General features: G+C 39.9%; 1 protein-coding gene across 2 annotated transcripts in view; it reads left to right on the top strand.

Annotated features, from left to right (window-relative positions):
- The first annotated feature begins 394 nt into the window (after positions 1-394).
- Hel25E (ATP-dependent RNA helicase 25E) overlaps positions 395-26,072 on the top strand; it is a 156,250-nt gene continuing 130,572 nt past the window's right edge. The window contains exons 1-2 of one of the 2 annotated variants that reach the window (XM_067144991.2): positions 395-512; positions 855-1,070. In XM_067144991.2, the coding sequence (XP_067001092.1) occupies positions 866-1,070 (205 nt within the window). In that variant the 5' untranslated portion in view covers positions 395-512; positions 855-865. Of the gene's footprint in view, positions 524-854; positions 1,071-26,072 lie in introns of both variants that reach the window. The other variant, XM_067144992.2, reaches the window with a different exon arrangement.

The raw sequence follows: 26,072 nt of genomic DNA, 5'->3' as shown, positions 1-26,072 counted from the left end.
CGTCAAGTAGTGACTCTTACCAATTAATTGTTCCAACTTTGTCAGGAGTATGTTCCTATTGAGCATATCGAAAGCTTTAGAGAAGTCAACAAAGATTGCGTGGAGCTTTCCACCTGGTACTCTTAGTGCTTCCTCGATATCTTGTTTTAAACACTCCACCGCTTGCAGGGTAGATCTACCTCTTCTGAAACCAAACTGTTGCTCTGGTATATATTGATCCTATCAGTGATAATTTTGGTCATTAACTTAAAAAGAGTGCATTCGAGTGCGATACCTCTGTACGAGTCTGGATCTCCCATGTCCCCTTTGCCTTTGTATACCATTTTGATGTAGGATCTCCTCCAGAAGTGAAAAATAACGTTGAGAGTCATCTCTTACTCATTCTCTTTGATGAGAACCTTTTACTCTCTGGACGCCAAGCTGGCTGTGGGACGCTATACTGTCGAATACTTCCGGTTGCGCCAGTTGAGTCTTTTCCTGTGTGTCGCCATTTGATCAATTGTGTTGGGAAGGTGAGTCGCAGGTATCGTTATAAATTTGAACAATCTTATTTGATTACTTATGTTATGTGTATGTATTTCATTGGAGGTGTTGATATAGATTGAAATACAACCTAATCCGGTTGATATTTCTGGGTTTCGACAAGTTATTGAAGAATATCACGTTTTTTTAACGACTTGTTTTCCCAACAATTTTGGTGTCGTGCGATTCCTTCAAATGGACGTCTGTTAGACTCTTGGTAGTTTTGGTATCAATTCTGTGATCGCCTTACATGGCTACAAGTGCTCATCTTGATCACTAACTTAAAGTTGCTTGTATTTCTGAGTTTAATTTCCTTTTTTCCCTCCTGGTAGAAAAACTGATAATGGCCGACAACGACGATCTTTTGGACTACGAAGATGAAGAGCAACCAGAACAGAGTGTTGTTGATGGAACTGGTGACGCAACGACGAAAAAGGAAGTCAAGGGAACTTACGTGTCTATTCACAGTTCTGGTTTTCGTGATTTTCTTTTGAAGCCAGAGATCCTTCGTGCTATTGTGGACTGTGGTTTTGAACATCCATCTGAAGGCAAGTGTAGTTTTAGTTTACTTTGATGTGTGGGCAACCTGTTCTTGTTGACACTGTTATTACATCTTCGTACTAAGGTCTTTTTCGACCTATTGGTTCATTGTCGCCGTTCGGTTTATATATGGGTGACGTGGTCATTAAAATGTATTTGTTGGACTATGATTTGACTCCATGCGAGGATCTCGCTATATCTTCTGCCTTGTGTAGGTCCCCCAGGTGATCTTAACTTGGGAGTTGGCGACTACGGGGCCCTTAATTGTGCCAGGCTCTTCACTTTCACATATCCTATCCGACCTCCTTTGGTCAACTCTTTTTCTCCCTACAGTATTAGAGCACTCGAGACCGAGGAAGTCTTTCATCTTCACGCCCTTTGTGGCCCTTGTCTTCCTTGGCGTTGTGTATAGAGGATGCTTGCCTAGTTGTACTTGCTCTTAAAATAATATTAATGCTTTACTTCTCGCAGCCCAGCGCTCGCTACATTTAGCCGCGCGCGGAGCGACTCTCGTTTGTTTGTCGTTTCTTTACAAACCACAAAAGTGGTGGTCAGTTCTGCCAACGTCTGTACTTAGGAACTAATGTGGACTTAGGAACGAGAACGTGTTGATGATTATTGTTACACGATTGGTCTATTGTTACATCCAGGTACAAGACCATTGGCCTGGACGGTTAGAAGCCGCGAAGCGGCCTTAGGCCAGGTACAAGACCATTGGCCTGGACGGTTAGAAGCCACGAAGCGGCCTTAGGCATCTACTTTCGATACCTGGTGGTGGTGATTATTCTTACACGATTGGTCTGGACTTGTTCTTGCCGTGCGGATGGTTAGGATACGATCTGGGCGGTTACGATAGGATCTGGGCAAGATTCCTGCCGTGCGGACGGCTACGATAGGATCTGCACAAGACCATTGGCCTGGACGGTTAGAAGCCGCGAAGCGGCCTTAGGCATCTAGTTTCGATATCTGGTGGTGGTGATTATTCTTACACGATTGGTCTGGACTTGTTCTTGCCGTGCGGACGGTTAGGATAAGACGGTTAGAAGCCGCGAAGCGGCTCTAGGTATCTAGTTTCGTGTGGAACATAGTTTCCTTTACATAGTGTTTGTGCTTTAATTCAGCCGGGGTTGGTAACGCAATGTATTTATCAGCATTGATGGCAATGACGTCACATTCTGTTCACGTTGACCAATAAGAATGCGAGTAGCTACTTTAGACATGGCCGATAGCGGGTGCTGCTCTTCATTAGGTTATAAAAGTAAATATACTTCTTGGGGCGGGATAGTGGGTTTACAGACACCGCAATGAACACATCGCTCCTCTAAAAGGAATTACAAGTAAGATTTGCATTATTTTAACTCCCTTATAATGTTATAAACGCTGGGCTGCGAGAAGTAAAGCTTTACCAAAATAATCATTACGGCGAAGCTTTAGTAACCCTTACTCAAGGTTTAGTAACACGAGCCACCGTTAGGTGGCGCATGTCGCTGTCGCATTAGTAGCGCTGAGAGGGAGCGCCGAGAGGAACAACAGTGCTGCCAACTGTTGGTTTGATATGGCTATACTATTTTTTCGTGCCGTGCGGACAGTATGTGCCACGGCGATGGAAAAGTCTCTCTCGAAGGGAGTGTTGCCACTGTTCTCATGACAAAGATTGGCCTGGATATGCAAAGATAGGTTACAACTACTAAACTACATTTTTCTTGCCGTGCGGACAGTATGCGCCGCGGCGATAGAAAAGAGCCTCTCGAACGGAGTGTGGCCCTGTTCTCATGACAGAGATTGGCTTCGAGGTGCAAAAATACCTTGAAGCTAATAAATGACCTTTATTTCTCGTGCCGTGACCCTTTTAAGCTTCCCTGGCTGCTTCATAATTTTCTTCTTCTGCAATGGTTGGTGACATTCTCGGCCTCATCCTAGGTGTCAGCGCCGTCATTCTCTTCTCTACGTGAACCAATCACCGTTATAAGCAATGGAGTATGGCGTCTAGAATGGTATTTCTGGTTAGAAAAGTAAATGTAATTCTAGGGGTTGGCGGGTTGGTCCCAGGATAGCGTATTGAATACATCTCTCTTCCACGATCATAAAGTCAACTTGGAGGCATTTCAAGTAACATTCTGTGTAATAATCCTTGAGTAACGGTTTCTATATTTTTATCGGTACATGTTTTGCTCCTTTTCGTGAGCATCATCAGTCAATTATCATTTACTTAAGGTTATATAAGATCGTGAATCCACAGGGTGGCGCACGAATAGTTGACACATTTAATTTTAGATTAAGTAATTCATTTTTCACAGAACATTAATGAAATTTTAGACACAGGCATCTTGGAGCCTGGAAATACATTTCACTATATCACAGGTTCAATGTGGCCTCCATTGCGGCAGACAACCTCTTCGATACGAGTACGCATGTTTCTGATGACTGCGGTACAGGTCTTCATGAATTTCACTGCAGAGCTGCACGATCCGAGCACGCATTTCCATGCGGCTTCGAGGTCTTGAAGCAGAAAGGTTTTCTTTCAAATATCCCCATTAAAAGGAATTACAAGTATTTACATATGGGCTTTAACTCTCTTGGTGCCAGGCGGTAGTAGGAGCACCCGCCCTTTAAATTGCCAGAACCGATCTGGTCGGCCTTTAACAATCCAGTTGGAAATTGCCAGAGCTGATTACATCGGCCGGCTTAAAATTCTGTGATATACATAATTTTGAGGCAACCTATAGTGACGTTCATACTTTTGTTACAACCTGTAGCAAAGGGTCTACACGTTACTGTGTGCCTGGCCTTGCTTTGGCAGTTCTAAGAGGGTGTTACCTTTCACAAGAGTCGTTTACTGTGTTTTCAAATACTGCTAACCGGTCAGTAAGTGATTGCTCCGTGCAGTGAGTGGATTTGTGACAGGGAAATGGCAAGTTGTTCACATGATATTTTTTCAGCAGGTATTGATGACAATAAATTAATGCAGTATTTGGAACAATGCGAAGTTAACGCGGATGATTTATCGGATGGCGATAGGGAATTTAGTTTAGAGAGTAGCGACGAAATTATACCGGACACGTCCACGGAATCACTGCAGCTAAAGAAGAGACGTTTAATTGTTTCTAACGGCACTAAATGAATATTGTGGTAGTTGAAACTAGAAGAAAGAAGGTAGAACTGGCTGAGTCAGCAAAGAGGATGCATCTGGATGTGCTAGGAGTAAGTGATATTCGGGTAAGGGGAGATAAGGAGGAAGAGATAGGAGATTATAAGGTGTACTTGACGGGTGTTAGAAAGGGAAGGGCAGAGTCTGGGGTAGGGCTCTTCATCAGGAATACCATTGCACGCAACATTGTATCTGTTAGGCACGTAGATGAGCGATTGATGTGGGTAGATTTGTCAGTGGGAGGAATTAAGACAAGAATTGTGTCCGTGTATTCACCATGTGAGGGTGCAGATGAGGATGAAGTTGACAAGTTTTATGAAGCATTGAGTGACATCGTGGTCAGAGTCAACAGCAAGGATAGAATAGTGCTAATGGGCGATTTCAATGCGAGAGTTGGGAATAGAACTGAAGGATACGAAAGGGTGATTGGTAAATGTGGGGAAGATATGGAAGCTAATGGGAATGGGAAGCGTTTGCTGGACTTCTGTGCTAGTATGGGTTTAGCTGTTACGAATACATTCTTCAAGCATAAGGCTATTCACCGCCACACATGGGAGGCTAGGGGGGCGAAGCTACAGAGAAGAGCACTCACGGTTTAGTAACATGAGCGACCGCTAGGTGGCGCACGCCAGTTCACTGTCGCACTAGCAGCGCCGAGAGGAACGACAATGCTGCCAACTGTTGCATTTTAGAACCTCTGAATGACTTTTTTTTTTGCCGTGCGGACAGTATGCGCCGCGGCCATAGTTAAGAGCCTCCCGAAGGGAGCCACTGTTCTCGTGACAGAGATTGGCCTCGAGGTGCAAAAATACCTTAAAATAATGATCTTTTCGAGGTGCAAAAATAACTTGAAGCTAATGCAATGGTTGGTAACAAATTCTCGGCCTCATCCTAGGTGTCAGTGACGTCATCCTCTTACTTACGTGAACCAATCACCGTTATAAGCAATGGAGTATGGCGTCTAAAACAGTATTTCTTATTATAAAAGTAAATATACTACTAGGGGCGGGCGGGTTGGTCTCTGGCAAGCGTATTCAACACATCTCTCTTCCTCGATCATTATAAGGTAAAATTGGAAACATTTCAAGTAACATTCTATGTAATAATCGTTGAGTTCCCCTCTCTGTATTTTTACCGGCTAGGGGTACCAGATCCATAATAGACTATATCTTAACAGACTTTGAATTCAGGAAATCTGTTAGGAATGTAAGAGTTTTTCGGGGATTTTTCGATGATACAGACCACTATCTGATCTGTAGTGAACTAAGTATCTCTAGGCCTAGGGTAGAGAAAGTGAAATCTGTCTGCAAACGAATAAGGGTAGAAAATCTCCAAGACGAGGAAATTAGACAGAAGTTCATGGATATGATTAGTGAGAAGTTTCGAACAGTAGACAATAAGCAGTTTCAGGATATAGAAAGTGAATGGGTGGCATACAGGGATGCTGTAATAGAAACAGCAAGGGAATGCCTAGGAACAACTGTGTGTAAAGATGGGAAAAGGCGAACATCTTGGTGGAATCATGAAGTGAGAGCAGCCTGTAAACGTAAAAGGAAGGCTTATCAGAAATGGCTCCAAACAAGGGCCGAGGCAGACAGGGATTTGTACGTAGATGAAAGAAACAGAGCGAAACAAATACCGGTAGTTGTTGAATCCAAAAAGAAGTCATGGGAATATTTTGGTAATAACCTGGAAAGGCTAGGTCAAGCAGCAGGGAAACCTTTCTGGACAGTAATAAAAAATCTTAGGAAGGGTGGGAAAAAGGAAATGAACAGTGTTTTGAGTAATTCAGGTGAACTCCTAATAGACCCCAGGGAATCACTGGAGAGGTGGAGGGAATATTTTGAACATCTTCTCAATGTAAAAGGAAATCATCATGGTGGTGTTGCAAACAGCCAAGCTCAAGGGGAGGAGGAAAATGATGTTGGTGAAATTATGCTTGAGGAAGTGGAAAGGATAGTAAAAAAAACTCCATTGTCATAAGGCAGCAGGAATAGATGAAATTAGACCTGAAATGGTGAAGTATAGTGGGAAGGCAGGGATGAAATGGCTTCATAGAGTAGTAAAATTAGCGTGGAGTGTTGGTAAGGTACCTTCAGATTGGACAAAAGCAGTAATTGCACCTATCTATAAGCAAGGAAACGGGAAGGATTGCAACAACTATCGAGGTATCTCGTTGATTGGTATACCAGGCAAAGTATTCACATCTTGGAAGGGAGGGTGCGATCAGTCGTTGAGAGGAAGTTGGATGAAAATCAGTGTGGTTTCAGACCACAGAGAGGCTGTCAGGATCAGATTTTCAGTATGCACCAGGTAATTGAAAAATGCTACGAGAGGAATAGGCAGTTGTGTTTATGTTTCGTAGATCTAGAGAAAGCATATGACAGGGTACCGAGGGAAAAGATGTTTGCCATACTGGGGGACTATGGAATTAAAGGTAGATTATTAAAATCAATCAAAGGCATTTATGTTGACAATTGGGCTTCAGTGAGAATTGATGGTAGAATGAGTTCTTGTTTCAGGGTACTTACAGGAGTTACACAAGGCTGTAATTTTTCACCTTTGCTGTTCATAGTTTACATGGATCATCTGCTGAAAGGTATAAAATGGCAGGGAGGGATTCAGTTAGGTGGAAATGTAGTAAGCAGTTTGGCCTATGCTGACGACTTGGTCTTAATGGCAGACTGTGCCGAAAGCCTACAGTCTAATATCTTGGAACTTGAAAATAGGTGCATTGAGTATAGTATGAAAATTAGCCTCTCGAAGACTAAATTGATGTCAGTAGGTAAAAAATTCAACAGCATTGAATGTCAGATTGGTGATACAAAGCTAGAACAGGTCGATAATTTCATGTATTTAGGTTGTGTGTTCTCCCAGGATGGTAATATAGTGAGATTGAATCTAGGTGTAGTAAAGCTAATGCAGTGAGCTCGCAGTTGCGATCAGCAGTATTCTGTAAGAAGGAAGTCAGCTCCCAGACGAAACTATCTTTACATCGGTCTGTTTTCAGACCAACTTTGCTTTACGGGAGCGAAAGCTGGGTGGACTCAGGATATCTTATTCATAAGTTAGAAGTAACTGACATGAAAGTAGCAAGAATGATTGCTTGTAAAAAACAGGTGGGAACAATGGCAGGAGGGTACTCGAAATGAGGAGATAAAGGCTAATTTAGGAATGAACTCGATGGATGAAGCTGTACGCATAAACCAGCTTCGGTGGTGGGGTCATGTGAGACGAATGGAGGATAGGTTACCTAGGAGAATAATGGACTCTGTTATGGAGGGTAAGAGAAGTAGAGGGAGACCAAGACGACGATGGTTAGACTCGGTTTGTAACGATTTAAACATAAGAGGTATAGAACTAAATGAGGCCACAACACTAGTTGCAAATCGAGGATTGTGGCGGCGTTTAGTAAATTCTCAGAGGCTTGCAGACTGAATGCTGAAAGGCATAACAGTCTATAATGATAATGTATGTATGAAACTAGTGATAACGAATATGATGATGTCGCTGGTGAACATTTTGTGGAAATTTGTCCCAATGAACCCGACAACATATTCCTCAACCTCCTTTCTGTTTCAAGGAAGTTCTTGGACCTAACCTTGCCCTACCGTCTGATTCTCCGCCTGTATCATACTTCAATTTCCTTTTTACTTACTCTCTGCTAAACCTTATAGTCGCATATAGTCCTCTATCATTACCTAAATGCCGGTCTCCGCGGGCCAAGTGTAGCGTGCCCGCCTCTCACCCGGAGTTGATGGGTTCTATTCCCCCCAGGTCAAGAATTTTCACCTGGTCCTGAGGGTTGGTTCGAGGTTCACTCAATCTAAGTGACCCTAAGTGATTGTACTTGTGGAGATATCCGAGGGTGAGAGGGCGACCCCGGTCTGGAAAACCAAGAATAATTACTGAGAGGATCCGTCTCACTGACCATGATTCACCTCTTAAACTGCAGGAACCGAACTGAGTAGCGGTCGCTTAGTAGGTCAAAGCAAATCACGGCTTTAGTGCCATACATGGTAGAAATTCAGTAAGACTTGCATTACTTTTATAGCATGATAAGGATGTAATATGTTGGAAATCTTAAGTGGAATACCTTGTGGAGGAGCGATGTGTTCACTGCGACAGTTAAGAACCCGCTCACCATCCCCCAGAAATAATTTTACTTTTATAACCTATTAGAAGTTATCACGCGCCATAGTCCATCGCCTAACTACGCACCAGCATTTCCATTGGGTGAGACGCTATGGGATATGACGTCACTCCTAGCAATGAAGTAAGTGAATTCCGTTACCAACCCGCGCACAAGAAATACACAACTGCCCAGACCAATGGAGGTGTCACGCGGAATACTAGAGGCCTAGGGCCGCTTCGCGGCTTCTAACCTGGACGCCCCCAGGCCCAATGGCTTTGTCACTGACCAATGGTCTAACCAATCCAGACCAGTGGCTTTGTCACGCGGGATACTAGAGGCCTAGGGCCGTTTCCCGGCTTCTAACCTGGGGGCTTATGCCCCCAGACCCCCTTTGCTTCGTCCAGACCAATGGCTTTGTCACTGACCAATGGTCTAACCAATCCAGACCAATGGCTTTGTCACTGACCAATGGTCTAACCAATCCAGACCAATGGCTTTGTCACGCGGGATACTAGAGGCCTAAGGCCGCTTCGCGGCTTCTAACCTGGACGCCCCCAGGCCCCCTTTGCTTGATCCAGACCAATGGCTTTGTCACGCGGGGTACTAGAGGCCTAGGGCCGCTTCGCGGCTTCTATCCTGCCAGACCAATGGCCTAACCAATCCAGACCAATGGCTTTGTCACGAGATTCGTAAATAAAAGTAGCGCCGCTGCACTAGGACTAGTTCTTTATATGAACAGTTGACAGCTCTGTCCACCGCACGATCAAGTCCTTCGCGAGAAGCGAGAGAGAAACTAATGACAGTGCAATCGCACCTGGATGCGTAGCGCTAGAAAATGTAAGGTGTTCTGAACTTTTTCCGAAACGGTAATATCAACTACTATTTTTTACTTATTTAATAATTCAGAATTATTTTTATGCTGTGTTGTCCGCACGTAGAAATTATGTTGTCAGTATTTGCCAAACATCGATACATACACGTGAATTTTATCGGTGAGTAAAATGTCTTGTTTTTACTAGTGACATATGTTTGAATTTTTATTTTTTATGTTTATATTTTTCTCGTTCAAATTAGTTATTCTGTAGAATTGTATTTGGAAATACATTATACATAATAACGTATATTCTTTTGTATCGTAAAAATTATTTTTTTCAAAGTAGATATTGAGAGAGAAATTGCGAAAATATTTTTCTCTTCCTAATGATTAACGTTATTGACAGCTATAAATCAACAATAAAACGTTTTTGACTCTTTGTATCACTCCAAACCAGTTTCTTATTCTACGTGGTCAATATGTAGAAAATTTAATCCCGGTATTTGCTATACACGGGTAGATATACGCAAGTTTTAAAATACATGTATTTCCACTGAAAACGGCCTGGCACTTTACAGTAGCAGTGGAGAAGCGGAGCTCTGGCCTCTTCCAGCTCTGCTCTTGGCTTCAAGAGGGTTAAAGAGGCCAGAAGAATCCGCCATAATCATTGTAATGTGGGTACACCAAATACTCCCCTCAAAAACTCAAGAATATCGTTAGCTGTGCGAGGTGTTGCACCATCTTGCACCAACTACTGTGTATGAATAGGGATAGCGTGAATTTGAGGCATGAATCCATTCCCCAGCATGTCCTTCTATCGCTATGCAAAAACTGTCTGAAAAAATGGTCCATTTAGCCCATGTCTTGACAGACCTACACACAGACTGACTTCCCCCGTACGTGTTTTTTTTTTTTTTCGTGAATAATGTGCGGTTTATCTGTAGCCCAAAACCGCACATTTTGTTTATTAAGTAAGTGCCCCGTTGAGATGAAAATATGCTTCATCAAAGAACCAAGTGTTAAACGGTACTTCATCTTTATTTTGAGTCCATAAGGCGTACTGCAAACTTTTCTGTCTGAGAAGATCTGTTAGCTTGTGTAGTAGTCATTTTTTACAGGTACACTTTAAGGTCACTGTGTAACGTTCTTTGAACTAAATGGCGTGATCTTTATCTTGAAGCTCCCCGTGTTGACTTGTGTTGGGCTGCGCTGCGTGGCGTCCCTCAGCGCAAGGATGTTTTCGGGAGACCGAACTGCTGGTGCATGTGGTCGCTTTTCTTTCTTCACACTGCCTTGTTCTTCAAAGTTTCTGTATAAGCGAAGTACGGTGTTCCTTGCTGTGCCCACCTGGTCTGAAATACAGCTCGAAATTTCCTTTGAGTCGCCGTAACACTTTTTGATTCGCAATAAAAGGTAACTGTTTTGGCGCGCTGCTGAACGGAGAGTCGGCCGTGGCCGGCCATGGCAGAAAGCTCATTGGAATGCAGGCATTTGGAAACAGCAGCAGTGTCACCTCTTTAGTCATTTCCATGAAACGGGGAAGGTGTGCGCAAAATTTTTACAACATAGTACGTAAGTTGCATTTTATATTTGCTTCTCAAATGTGTCAACTATTCGTGTGCCACCCTCTATTCTATTTGATTAAATTATGCTTGTAAACCTGATTGACAAATCGTATAATATTTTACAAGTCTTATAACAATAAAATTATGTCTTCAAGTTAAAATATTTGTCTAAAATCCATCTAAGTCTAACATTTTATTGACAAAACTCATCTGGTGAACATCCTTTAAAATTATTTTAAATCTTTCGAGATCTGGCTAATTGTATTGATTCAACGTTGCTTGACTTGTATGATTGCCGTTGAAACTTCGTTAACAGAATTTGTTCCTGTCCTGCCGGCGCCAGAGGAACTTGCAAACATGTAGCTGCGGTAGTGAATTATATAAATAATGAAAATGTTGTCTCCGAAACAGAACGTACGCAGCAATGGGGGAAACCGAGCCCGAAAACAATGTTAATAGAAAAATATAGTAAAGGCAAACTCGTAGAAGAACTGTTCGGTAAAATGACTTTGGAGACATCTCTTCCCCCCTTCGAATTAACTGAGGAAATTTTAAAACATCCCTTGCAGTCTTCGTACAATACTTTGAGCAGAAGCAAGTACTGAAATCGAACATTCGTGCAGGGCCGTAGTCACCTCATTGATAGGGTAGTGAATGATGTGGAGAGAGAAGAACGTGAGGAAATCGTGACACAGCTATTACATTTACAAGAGTCTAACGACGTGCACCAGCCAGACAAATACACCTTTTGCACTGTCAGTGACGAATCTCCAATTGGGGGAGCTGCTTTGAACAATCTTTCTTACGGAAGTGAAATGGAAAGTGAAGCAATAGAATGCTATGAAAGTTCATTTGGTGTTTGTGTTATTCGATGTGGGTTAATAATCCACAAGAAACAACCTTGGATTTGTGGATCTCCAGATGGCATAGTTCTCAAAGGAAATGTAGCTGACAGCTGCTGTGTGTTGCCTTATGTTAAAATCAAATCATGTTGTCCTGTGACGTCCATAAAATTTGAGTGACATTGGGTTCAAAGTAGTGGCTCCTTTCCCATTTGTAGCTTTGCAGTGATGTTATATTTATCTGTGGAAGATAAGATTGAGCTATGAGTGATATTTGTTGGAGGAATGTCTTATGGGTTGTGTGTGCTAATTTGAATATTTACTTCTCACTAATCATATCCATGTACTAATTTCCTCGTTCTGGAGATTTTCTACCCTTATTCGTTTGCAGACAGATTTCACTTTCTCTACCCTAGGCCTAGAGATACTTAGTTCACTACAGATCAGATAGTGGTCTGTATCATCGAAAAATCCCCGGAAAACTCGTACATTGCTAACAGATTTCCTGAATTCGAAGTCTGTTAAGATATAGTCTATTATGAATCTGGTACCCCTAGCCTCCCACTTGTAGCGGTGAATAGCCTTATGCTTGAAGAATGTATTCATAACAGCTAAACCCATACTAGCACAGAAGTCCAGCAAACGCTTCCCATTCCCATTAGCTTCCATATCTTCCCCACATTTACCAATCACCCTTTCGTATCCTTCAGTTCTATTCCCAACTCTCGCATTGAAATCGCCCATTAGCACTATTCTATCCTTGCTGTTGACCCTGACCACGATGTCACTCAATGCTTCATGAAACTTGTCAACTTCATCCTCATCTGCACCCTCACATGGTGAATACAGACACAATTCTTGTCCTAATTCTTCCTACTGACAAATTTACCCACATCATTCGCTCATTTACGTGCATAACAAACTATATTGCGTGCAATGGTACTCCTGATAAAGAGCCCCACCCCAGACTCTGCCCTTCCCTTTCCAACAGCCGTCAAGTACACTTTATAATCTCCTATCTCTTCCTCATTATCTCCCCTTACCCGAATATCACTTACTCCTAGCACATCCAGATGCATCCTCTTTGCTGATTCAGTCAGTTCTTTCTTTCTTCCATAAGCCCCATTAATATTGATAGCTCCCCATCGAATTCTATTTCGTTCGCTAAGTTGTTTCCAATGAGTCCCTCGCCTGTCAAATGGGAGTGGGACTCCGTTACTCCCATAGGTCCGAGGCTTGCTTAAAATGTTCTGAGCTCGGTAAATTCATGAAGCAGGATGCTACCCTACGTGCACAGTCCATGTGAGGACCTCTGTAACGGGTTATGGACCACCGGTGGATTGTATAGTCCTAGCCGCCTGAGCACAAGGAGGGCTAGGACTCGGAATATGTCCGAGATGCCCACTCCCATTCCATAGCAACTGGTATCCCGACTCTCAGGACCACTTACTAGGCCACTCGGCCGTTGCCCATGGTTCACGAACTAGGACGTGACTGCAGTAACCCACAAACATGAACCATATAGTATTAAATATTTTTTAAATGTTGTATTGCAAGGAACAATAAAAATTAAATGCGGTTGTGAAAAGAAAGTGGTAAAATTAAAGTGTTTAAGAAAGAACAACTAAATAACAAAACCAAGCCCAAATAAAACACACGTCAATTTTTTTTTGATCGGCACAAGTTATGCCATGACGTATCAGTCCACACAACACCAAAATTTTCAGTAACAAGTTCTGTACAGTACAAGAATAATAGAGCACATACTAATACTGTACAACATACAACTAACTCTCACTCACGAAAAGTATGAACTGATTTAAAGCCTAAAAACACACACGCAACAAATAAATACTTTACTACAGAACTGAGCTGTCCTCAGTTCACAGAGTGAGGGACTACACTATGCTTGTACCAGAGCAACATAGAAAGAAAATGAATAAAGTGGTGACTGTTCGTGCTTCAACCCTACGAATATATTTATGAAAAATAAAATGTTGTGTAGTTATTTTAATAACTCACAAGAAAAATGCCTCATCCTTGTTATCTGTCTTCTGTAATACACTACAAAGTACAGTATAATACCCCTTACACACAAGGAATTATGGGTGTCTCGGAGGGAGTGTGTTCACTCTGTAGGTCCATAAGAGCAATACTGTTTTCTTAACGTAGAATGAGCTATAGTATTTGGTATGCATGCACTTTGATTGGATGACAGATTCAATACGATTTATTGCAGGAATCTTTGATTTCCTTATCATTAGGGGCTGTATTTTTTGGTAATACCGATATGCACGAGTTTTTTGATATCTTTCTTACCTGTGATAAATCTCATAATTAGACCGTATTGAAGATAATGTATTATAGTTAAAAACTTTTTATTACCACCTATTTAATACAAAAATAATGCACTCAATTATTTATAAAATATTCATGAGGTACATTGGTTAATAGGACATGTTTCATTCGTCCTTGCGAACATCATCAGCTATAAATACATAAAGCTTAAGGTCAGGGCCCTGAGTTTATTTAAATGGTTAGAAATGTCGTTATATTAAAAGAATGGTAAAGTTGTAATAAAAGTGGTTGTATAGTATTAAAATTAGCCTGTAACATATTATACAGATTAGCATCAAAGATTTTTCATAACGTACAATGAATATTAATAATCTGAAAAGTAAAAACAATCATAAAGGTTGTTAAAATAGAAATGGTGTAATAGTAGACATTAAAAAGAACTTCGATGTTTGAAGCGTGGATTAATTGTAGAGTTGTTGGGTATAAACTTGAAGTTTGAAATCTGAAAAGAAAGAAAAAAGGGGAAGAGTGAAGTAATGTTTTACGAAAATAAAAAGGGGATGGAAATTGTAAAAAGGAGAAAGCTTACCCGTTAGGCCGGTGAAAATATTTGCTAGCGATGACAGTGTGAATAGGACAAGGCAGGCCACTTGTTATTGCCTCTCGTGAATTGTGTTGAATTGAGACACTAAAATACGTCCATATGTGATCTTTTCAGATTTCAAACTTCAAGTTTATACCCAACAACTCTACAATTAATCCACGCTTCAAACATCGAAGTTCTTTTTAATGTCTACTATTACATCATTTCTATTTTAACAACCTTTGTGATTGTTTTTACTTTTCAGATTATTAATATTCATTGTACTTTATGAAAAATCTTTGATGCTAATCTGTATAATATGTTACAGGCTAATTTTAATACTATACAAGCACTTTTATTACAACTTTACCATTCTTTTAATATAACGATATTTTTAACCATTTAAATAAACTCAGGTCCCTGACCTTAAGCTTTGTGTATTTATAGCTGATGATGTTCGCAAAGACGAATGAAACATGTCCTATTAATCAATGTACCTCATGAATATTTTATAAATAATTGATTGTATTATTTTGTATTGAATAGGTGGTAATAAAAAGTTTTTAACTTTAATATCTTCTTTCTTGTCTATATATGACTTCCCAGGTACTAAAAATACTGTATTTTAGCAAAATGAACGCGCGAAATATCGCGAAATTTGATTTATTGCGCGAATTGCGCAAATAATCGCGAAATATACACCACTTGGTGCGAAAAATACAAAATGGCACCGGAAGAGCTCTCCAATAAACGTTTAAATGCTTCTGAGAACTTGACTATCGTAGTTTCCTTCTCATTTGCTTGATACCGCTGTATATTCTCCACACAAATGCACATAAAGCGCTACGCACTGTGTATCGAAAGTATGTGTATTCAGTTCCGTGATCTCTAAGGCAGTCGATAAAAATCAATATCTGTTATCGATTACAGCAAATAGCGTTGTGGTCGTAACAAGATAAAAGACCGGTTGTAGATACAGCAGTGCGCAATGAGAGTTTGTTACTTACGAACCTCTATCGGCAAATGTCCAACATTTAAGTATAAAAATGCCGAAAACTGAAGTCGCAACAGGTTTTTCGAGGGCCGAAGAATACTACAGTGAGGGGTTCTATATATTTGATGCTGCAAGAAAGATTCTAATGTATCAGTAGTGTACCGGTAATATTCGTAAAGTTGAAACGTGCCATATACACTGCAGAGAATCAGAATGAAGCAAATGAACATAATTCAAAGCGGCAAATAACAATCGGCAATACTTTACAGATCGTAAAGGTGTTGAAAAATTATAGAGAGCAATTTGTAATAGACAAAAAAAGCATTCACGCAAGCCAACATAGCAAAACATGATAATCCTGGCATAAGGAAGAGAATGAATATAAAAGGAAAGATAAATAATACTTTTACTGTAAAATATGACGGTATTGGTAGGGCTATTGTATATAAATCGCCTGTTTGAGTAGTAATAATGTTATTGTTTTTATGTCCCACTAACCACTTTTACATTTTCCTGAGACGCTGAGATACCGGAATGTTGTCCCGCAGGAATTCTTTTACGTGCCAGTAAACTAGTGACACGAGGCTGACTTATTTGAACTCCTTCAAATACCACCGGACTGAGCCAGGATCGAACCTGCCAAATTGGGGTCAGAAATCCAGCGCTTTAACCATCCGAGCTACTCGTCCCCGACCGGGGAAAAAGAGTATATCCATGAACACCTTCCAGAGCTATATGACTTTGCAAAATGCAATGAAAGCACATCTGGTTGAGGAAGTGAAAGAAGACAGTGTTAGCAAAGTTTTAGGAGGTTTTATAAAAGACCACAGTGAATTTGCATCCAAGTGTTCGCAAGCATTATGGTTTCCGACGTCTAATGTGGTCAGCGAGAGGAGCTTCTCTGCTTACACAAAGACACTTTCTGACTGTTGCACAACTCTGCATCCTGATAATGTTGATACCATGCTTAGTTTGTACTTTGGAGACAAGTAATTCAACGTCTGAAAATGTAGGCTATGTATAAATGTATATCACAGGGCAGATCATCTAACTTCATTTTGAAGTATCAGTGATTTATATATTTATTTCTATAACAATTTGCATATTTGGTTTTTCTAAGATTTAGTAACAATGATACGTTACAAGAGTTTACTTTAAAACCCCGTATCACAAGGTTAGTTTCATTTACCCTATACGCTACTACAAGGAAGATTTGGCAGGAAACATCGATCAGTATAACAATTTATTTCACGAAATACCTACCGAAATAGTTTTAACACCGAAATAAAGTTTTATTTCACCAAAAAATAAGGCCCCTACTTATCATGGTTCCATTGAGTGTGTCTATGAGATTTATCTTGGTTGTAATGCTGTTTTTCTTCAGTTTTCTCTTCACAATGGCCCAGAGATTCTCAATACGGTTTAGATCGGGGCCAAGGAAGAGTTTTTACTTTTTCACTTAAGAACTTTGTCACAGAGTTTGCTTAATGGCAAGGAGCACCATCGTGCATGAATACAAAATCACCATTGGGAAACCACTCTCATATTTGTGGCAATAATCTTCTTTCAAGTACTATTTTGTATTGATGCTGGCTCATCATACCTTCTGCTATGTAGAGACGTCCTGTACCATAAACTGACATAACACTCCAGACCATAACCTGCGTGGGATCGGCTGTGTTGATAGACATATTACTCGCTGAACTTAAGGCGCTGAATTTTTCTTACAGCACTTTAACCTGGGTACAGTCCTATCTTAGTGATCGTCAGCAGCGTGTATCAGTATCATTATCACCTGTATACAGATGATATTCAATTATATATTCACACAAAGCTTAGTGACTTAAGGGGAGTTTGAAAGGCCTATCCTGCCAATGTTAAATATGCCAAGATTATGTTCCTATATTTTTGGAACCAATGAAGATACGACTGAATTTTTTACAGCTGACATTTCTATATTATTTACGTTGACGGAAGCAGAATTAAAATATAGAAACCAAAGGAACGAGATATATTCATTTTTTTTATAAAGTGCCATTTTTACACCAAATATTTGAAGATGGACACCCCTTACTTCATGTCTATGGAAACCTGTGCTATGATTCTGCTTCAGTAAGGACAGTAAGATATAATAAAGCACCTCACAAAGTTTCATGTATGTATCACAAGCAGTTTTTCAGATACAGGAACATTAATTGTAAAAAAAAAAAGTCATTTTGAGAAAATCAGGTTTAAAACTTGAAATTATAAGAACTCATTCAGATTTTTAAATTAAGGCTCAAAAGCACCTTGCAGCATAGTCAGTATCCTCTTCTTGGTATCCCCCCCTCTAAAAACCTTTTCCTTCGCAATGACTTTGCTGCTTTGATGTTGATCTCTGCTGCTCGCTGTGCCTTGGCAATTCTTAATTTGTCTAAATGTTGCACTCCCTTCATAGCATGATGACCTGGGTTGATGATGAGATGCAATAACACTCTTACTCTTCCTATGTTCCCACCATTAAATGTTAATACAGCATCACTGACTCCCCATTTCAAAGTTCTTAACCCCCCAAAATTAATATATTTTTGGGCACTCGAGTCCAGATAATATTGTTGAGACTTGTTGGGATTCTGAGTGCACCCATGTAGACACTTTCTGAGAAGGTCTGGATGAGCAAGGTCTGTAGATTGGCTTGATAGCATCCGTAACTGCTTCAAGTATAGAATTATTGTGCTCAAAATACTTTCCTGCAACTTCAGCCTTCCAGATCCCAGTTCATCAAAATGTTTGCCTAATTTAGATTCACTTTCACTGGTAGGGGGCGTGTCTGTCTTGTTTTGGTGTCACATTTTGACAATCTGTTTCTACACTGTTGGCGGATTCTACCTCATGTGAACCACAAGGTCTTGTGTTTTAGTATGCTGGTTGCCACAAAACTTACGTTTCCCAAAACTTCTAGGCATATTTATACTTTGTTTACCAAAATAAGTGCAATCAAACTACACGGAAGCACTTCTAGAGACACTAATTCACACGAAATTCAACATTCTTTACACAAAAGCAATCATAGTGGCAGACATATTTGAAACAGAAGAGTAACGAAAATTGAGCGCCGAGTATTCTCTATCGATAGGTGAAAACCACAGCCTTCTACGTGCAGTAGTTTCAGAAATATTCGTAAATAAAGAGATGCATGTGCGAAATCAACCAGCCTGACGGCTACAGTACCTGGCCACTTTATTAGACTCAACATAAAAATCTTCATTTTTCTAACAAAATGGTATATTAACAGACTTTTAATGGAATATTACACATTCACTAATGGATAGCATTACAGTATGTTTAATTTATGATGCCATATGCAGTTTTATGACTGCAATTCTAATATTTAGTCAGTCCACCCTTAGCTTTTATGACTGCTTGCACCCTGCGAGGCACACTTACAATGCAAGATGAAGCTGCTGCTGACAACTTTTCATTATGGTTCCAATGAAATATGATCTTTTCAAGTAGTGAAGCTTGGTAGTAATACACTCTTTACCAATTTCACGTTTCAGACATTGCCACACATTCTCAATCGGGTTCAAATCGGGTGAATTACCAGGCCAATCCAAAAGAGGAATTTCTTTCTCTTTCAGATCTTTAATAGATTTTTCCGCGTGGCATGGAGCCCCATTTTGCATGAAAATCTTCACTAAACCAGTCCTTCAATTGCGGGATCAGTCTCTTTTCAAGTATTTGTCTGTACTGATCCTGACGCATTATACCCTCCACAATCTGAAGACGTCCCTTTCCACTTATCACTGACCAAATCATGACCTTGGTAGGATGTTTTATTGTTTGCTGGACGCAATTCTTCTCATAGGTTTCACTAGACAATCTTCTTACAAACCGGGATTTCTCGCTTGACAGCTCAAAAGTTGATTCATCACTGAAGCAAAGCTAGAAATTAAGACGTGTATGAAATTTAACCCTCTTGGAGCCAAGAGCCGATCTTATCGGCCGCTCCCCATCAGCTGGAAGAGGCCAGAGCTCCGCCTCCACTCTACTACTGTAAAGTGCCAGGCCGTTTGCAGTGGAAATACATGTATTTTAAAATTCGCGTATATCTACCGGTGTATAGCAAATACCGGCATGAAATTTTCTACGTATCGGCTACGTAGAATAGGAAACTGGTTTGGAGTGATATAAAGAGTCAAAAACGTTTTATTGTTGATTTATAGTTGTCGAAAACGTTTATTTTTAGGAAGAGAGAAATATTTTCGCGCTTTCTCCCTCGATATCTACTTTGAAAAAATAATTTACGATACAAAAGAATATACGTAATTATGTATAATGTATTTCTAAATACAATTCTATAGAATAACTAATATGAACGAGAAAAATAAAAACGAAAAATAATTCAAACATATCTGACTAATAAAAACAAGACAATTTTACTCACCGATAACATTCGCGTGTATGTATCGGTTTGGCAAATACTGACAAATTTTCTACGTGCGGACAACACAGTATTAAAATAATTCTGAATTATTAAATAAGTAAAAAATAGTAGTTGATATTATAGTTTTTGTTTTCAGAAAAAATAGTTTCCCGTTTTCGGTTGTAGTATATATTAGAAAAATAATTTTAAAATACAACAGAATTTACGAAATTAAGAAATGTATGGCACTAAAGCCGTGATCTGCTTTGACCTACTAAGTGACCGCTGCTCAGTTCGGTACCTGCAGTTTACGAGGTGAATCATGGTCAGTGAGACAGATCCTCTCGGTAATTATTCTTGGTTTTCCAGACTGGGGTCCTCTCACCCTCAGATATCTCCTCAATTGCAATCACTTAGGGTAGATTGAGTGAACCTCGAACCAACCCTCAGGACCAGGCGAAAATTCTTGACCTGGGCGGGAATCGAACCCATGACCTCCGGGTGAGAGGCAGGCACGCTACACTTGGCCCGCGGAGACCGGCATTTAGGTAATGATAGAGGACTATATGTGACTATAAGGTTTAGCAGAGAGGAAGTAAAAAGTAAATTGAAGTGTGATATGGGCGGAGAATCAGACGGTAGGGCATGGTTAGATCCAAGAACTCCCTTGGAGACAGGAGGTTGAGGTATGTTGTCGGGTTCATTGGGACAAATTTCCACAAAATGTTCTCCAGAAACATAATCATATTCGTTATCACTAGTTTCATCTACCACCATATTCAGAGTAGCTTTAGTGCTGTTTGACACAATTAAACGTCTCTTCTTTAGCTGCGGTGATTCCGCAGACGTGTCCGGTATAATTTCGTCGCTACTCTCTGAACTAAATTCCCTATCGCTATCCGATAAATCATCACTGTTAACTTCGCACTGTTAAAAATACTGCATTAATTTGTCATCGATACCTGCTGAAAAATTATCACGTGAATAACATGCCATTTTCCTGTCACAAATCCACCCACTGCAAGGAGCAATCTCTTACTGACCGGTTAGCGGTATTTGTAAACACAGGAAACAACTCTTGTGAAAGGTATAACACCCTCTCAGAACTGCCAAAGCAAGGCCAGGCACACAATGTGTAGCCCCTTTATTACAGGTTGTAACAAAAGTATGCACTTCACTATAGGTTGCCTCAAAATTACGTATATCACAGAATTTCAAGCCGGCCGATGTAATCGGCTCTGGCAACTTCCGACTGGATTGTTAACGGCCCACCAGATCGGCTCTGGCAATTTAAAGGGCGGATGCTCGCACTACCGCCTGGCACCAAGAGAGTTAAAGTTGTAAATACTCATTGGAATTTTCCTAGCTAAAACATCACTTGTTAAGGAATAAGGAACTTCCCCTTTTCCAGTCTTCTGTTGTGAAATGTTGGTGTTTTCTTGCCCACTGTAGCCTCCATTTCATCATTCGCTCAGTAAGTTTCGCTGTCTTAGCTGGTCGACGACATCGGTACCCCAAGCTGCAAGTACGTCGTCGCACTGTTCTCTTAGAAACCTTGATACCACTGTTGTTCAGTTCTTGGGTTATAGTAGCATAAGATGCCCTTCTGTTTCCTTTGACAATTTTAACGAGCAAACGTTCTACTCTTGGAGTCAGAATTTTTTTCCTACCACATTTCCCTCTTCTGTTCTTCGGGTAATCTCTACCAGTTTTATTTGTGCGAGGAGAAAGGTACTGAGACTTCCCATAACTGTTATCAAGAAATTGTTTGATTTCAAAACTAACAAATTTAAAACCACTGCTACCTCATAAAGTCCCGTTATAAACACAGATTTAGCGTAAATATATAAAATACGGCAAGACAAACTGTTAAAGTTAATTATCAGTAAACCAAACACATCTGACACAAAAACCGTGGGAATTATTACCTCATGTTTATGGCAAGGTAGGTACTAAGTTAATAAAGTAAAAAAGGCGGGAATTTGTAAAGATAATAAGTTCCGAAACTCACATTATTAGCAAGAATACCATGTCCTACAATGTAAGTATCAACAATGGGTTTGCTGTCACATAAATCCAAGAATTAGGGTGTCAAGTGAAAAGAATTGCTAAAAAGGTCCTTAACCCTAATAATGTGGCCAGGTACTGTATGCAAGCAATCACCTGCCTTCGTTTGACTGCACTCCATTACTTTTGTTTTGGACTTAATTATTTTCATCTTGTACTCCTTACCCAAGACTTCGTCCATACCATTCAGCAGCGTCTCGAGATCTTCTGCAATCTCAGATAAAATAACAATATCATTGGCAAATCTTAAGGTTTTGATTTCCTCTCCTTGTACTGTGATTCCCTTTCCGAATTCCTCTTTGATTTCCTTTACTGCCTGTTCTATGTAAACATTGAAAAGAAGGGGGGGGGACAAACTGGAGCCTTGCCTCACTCCTTTCTGTATTGCTGCTTCTTATCACTGCGGACTAATTTTTATACAGATTGTAGATAATTCTTCGTTCTCGGTATCTGATCCCAGTCACCTTCAGAATCTCAAATAGCTTGGTCCGATCAACATTGTCGAATGCCTTTTCTAGATCTACGAATCCATGTATGTGGGCTTGTCCTTCTTGATTCGATCTTCTATGATCAGACGTAAAGTCAGGATTGCTTCACGTGTTCCTACATTTCTTCTGAAGCCAAACTGATCTTCTCCCAACTCAGCCTCAACTTGTTTTTCCATTCTTCTGTAAACAATACGTGTTAAAATTTTGCAGGCATGAGATACTAATGGTGCAATAGTTTTCACACCTGTCAGCACCGGCTTTCTTGGGAATAGGTATAACAACATTCAATAAGGATACAAAATTATAGAGGTTAAGTAAATTAATTTTAGTGATTTTTAGAAATATATGTAATCTATACAAATAAAAATGAATCGCTACATGTGTTGCTAAGCGCAAAATTCGGGAACGGCTGGACCAATTCGACTAATTATTTTTTCAAATATTCGTCGAAGTCTGAGTAAGAGAAAAACTGGAAAAAAAGGCCAGGAAAAATGTAAAAGCCCCATTTCTCTTTTTCCATTCAAACTGTTCGTGTCTCTTTCCTTCTTGCATGTTTGCGCTTAGTTCCCATTTATCTTACAGTCTATCAGGGTTATTTCTGGGTAGTGATATGCTGTGACCTATTTCAGCCTTTCCTTATTCACAATCAAGATATTAATATTGCAGGTAATGAAAACACGTTTTTCCAGTAGTTTGTTATTAAATTTTTATAGCAGTAGAAAATTAATTCATTCGATGTTGATAATGTAGTCATTTGCATTCTGATTTTTGCGTGCAGTACGGACTGAATTTGAGTTCATTCCATTGTCATTTATTTTTGACAGAACGACGTCTGTCGGGTCAGCTAGTATGTAATATATCGTCGTTGCTGGGACAAAACCTCCTATGTGAAATATTTTAGCTTAGAACTTTGGCCGGTATGGTTTTGTCATCTAAGGTGCAATATTGTGTGAATATGGTCAAGGCATTCTCGCTCTTCAAAATGTATGTGCTGCGGGGCAGTATATCTACAAAAATATTATCACATAGGAGGTTTTGTCCTGGCAACGACGATATGTAAAATATGATTTTTTGTAAATTGTATAAAGCTGTTGTATAATGTGGTTTGGCATAATGGCAGGCTTCATAGCCTGAGCCCCGCCATATAAGAAAGGCAATAAACAAACATACACACTTCGTAATAAAGAAAATTAAATGAATACGTTGCTTGCAAAGAGAATTGCATCCATTTGTGTTAAATTTGGTATTTTCTGACTTCAGAATAGCATATTACAGTTCAGGTTCATTGACTGGTATTATTCTAAGTAACTAATACTAATTTTATAATACCTTGCTCCAGTCATCTCCGAATCGTTCTGACGTCTTTTGCCCAGGAAAGTCTTTTCTTTGCCATTGTAGGCGTGATCTTAGCCTTCTTTTGTGGACAGCATGCAGGGAGACCAGCAGAAATTAGTTTTCGACGAACAGTTGAATCGCAGACATCTACTCTGTAGTTCTCCAAACTCCGTTTGAAATCTCCGCTAGTGACTCTTCTATTTTTCTTTGCTATTTGAAGTAATTTTCTTTCAGTCCTAGGGCTGAATTTACTTTTCCTTCCGCATTTTCCTACCCGAGAGTTTGCATATTCGGAACCAGAATTCAAAAACTTCTTCAGGTTACGTCGCGCATTCCTATCTACGAAATGTCACTGTAAAATTTGTCACAAATAGAACATAATAATTGCTCTTACACAGTTGGTCTAAAATCTGCGGTAAATTAAGAAATATTTTATTTTTGGTGAATATTATGTATACCGACTTTACTACTTTACAAGTACAGTAGAATCTCGTTAATCTGGACTAATTGGAACCGGAGTCTGTTCGGATTACGAAATTTTTGGATTAACCGGAAAATATTTTCTAATGATAATGTTATTGTTTTTACGTCCCGGTAACTACTCTTACAGCTTCCGGAGGCGCCGATGTGGCATTCTTTATCTGTTACATTAATAAAATACTGTATATAATAACAGTAGGGTAGTTAACAACCCGTAGAGGAGAAAACGACTAAAAGTGGGTTAAAATGACCAGTGATTGATGGTTTATGGTGTGTAATTATATTTACATTGTTATATATATTCCAAATCACTCTTGAAAGATGAAAGTGAAATGTACTAACATGTAAACTCATAATGGAAGTGAAATAGTACACCTAATTAGAAGATAAAACAAAAAAGTGCTGTTAATTGCAATTATTTGAATAATTTTCACACCTCTGTAGATCAATACGTTTTTGTTTTCTAAAAAAATGAGGTCAAATGTCATAACAAAGGATCGGCTTCGGACAAAGTGGAGGTGATAGAACACTAAAAGGCGAAGAAATTTTACTTCTACATGTCAGGTACGCAACCTAATAATTTCTCAAAATTGATGTATCCCAATTCCAATGCAGCACTTATATACTTGGAGTTGCATCACAATCACACGGAGTGGTGGTCTAGTTGTGCGAACCACATTGACGTGAGCTTGCGTCTCGTCGCAGCTATAATTCTTGCACAAAATAAATTTATTATTTGAGGGAACATGAAGATAAAAACGGGAACAAAAATATTACGCAAATTGCAGTACACTTTATTTTCTACCTGAAATTAATACAGGCCTAAACATTCTCACAGTTCCTGCCAGCTCTCTCTTATTGTGCTTTTACGGCCGCATTGGACCACTGTAGTCAATTTCTGTCTGGTCTTCAATGATGTTTCATTAATACAGTAGAACCTCGATAATTCAAAATCGGTTAATTCAAAATCCTTCCTAATTCGAAGCAGCTCTCGTTCCCGGATAATTCGTAATTCGAAGTACAATGTCGGTCCCATTACCGAAATTCAGACTTTTAATTCGAAACTGCCTTTGCATTTAAAAACAATAGTATGTTACAGAGTAATTTCAACTCGAAATTTATCCGTTCCGCGTCATAATAGAATGCGCTTTCCGGAACGTGGAGGGGTAGCTTTCTGCACTTACATTCACTTCGGTGGGTCTACAATGCGCTTCATGATTGCTAAGTTGAATGAAATCGGAATTCTTTTGTATTCAACCTTTTAAGGAACGCCGTAATATCACACAACAGGCAGTGTGCGGGGAAACCGAATCCGCGAACACTGGCGATGCCGACAGTTGACGAAAAACTTGGCTCATGTAATAAATTCGTAAGCACCGAACAATATTGTCATTGCCAGTGAAACTGCGTTGCTTTTTCATGCGAGCCCAAACGGTCTTATGGTTTTAAAGGAAAAATTGCCATCCGGGAAATCGTACAAGGGTGAGGGATGGGGGTCATTGTAGTGCGTTGCAATGCACATGGAAGGGAGATACTTTATCCCCTTGTCCTAGGAAAGTTCGATAAACTACAATGTTTTAAGGGCGTCGGGCACTTTCCATGCCAGTACAAAGCATCTAAAAATGCAAACAGTACAGAAATCCAAAAAATAATGCATTTGCACAGGGGAACCAGAGAATACTTTGTGACTCTGCAAGTGTTTACGTTTCTGAAGTACAAGAGAAGTACCATGGCGGGAAATCGTACAAGGATGGAGTCATAGAAAAATTCGATTTTAAAGGCATCGGGTACTTCCTTTGTAAATACAAGGCATCTAAAATGCATACAGTATAGTAATCCAATTAATAAAGCACTTG

The sequence above is a fragment of the Anabrus simplex genome, chromosome 4 (assembly GCF_040414725.1).
Source record: "Anabrus simplex isolate iqAnaSimp1 chromosome 4, ASM4041472v1, whole genome shotgun sequence".
NCBI lineage: Eukaryota > Metazoa > Arthropoda > Insecta > Orthoptera > Tettigoniidae > Anabrus > Anabrus simplex.
The sequence above is the reverse complement of the archived record's forward strand: the minus strand, read 5'-3'. Positions and strand labels throughout refer to the sequence as shown.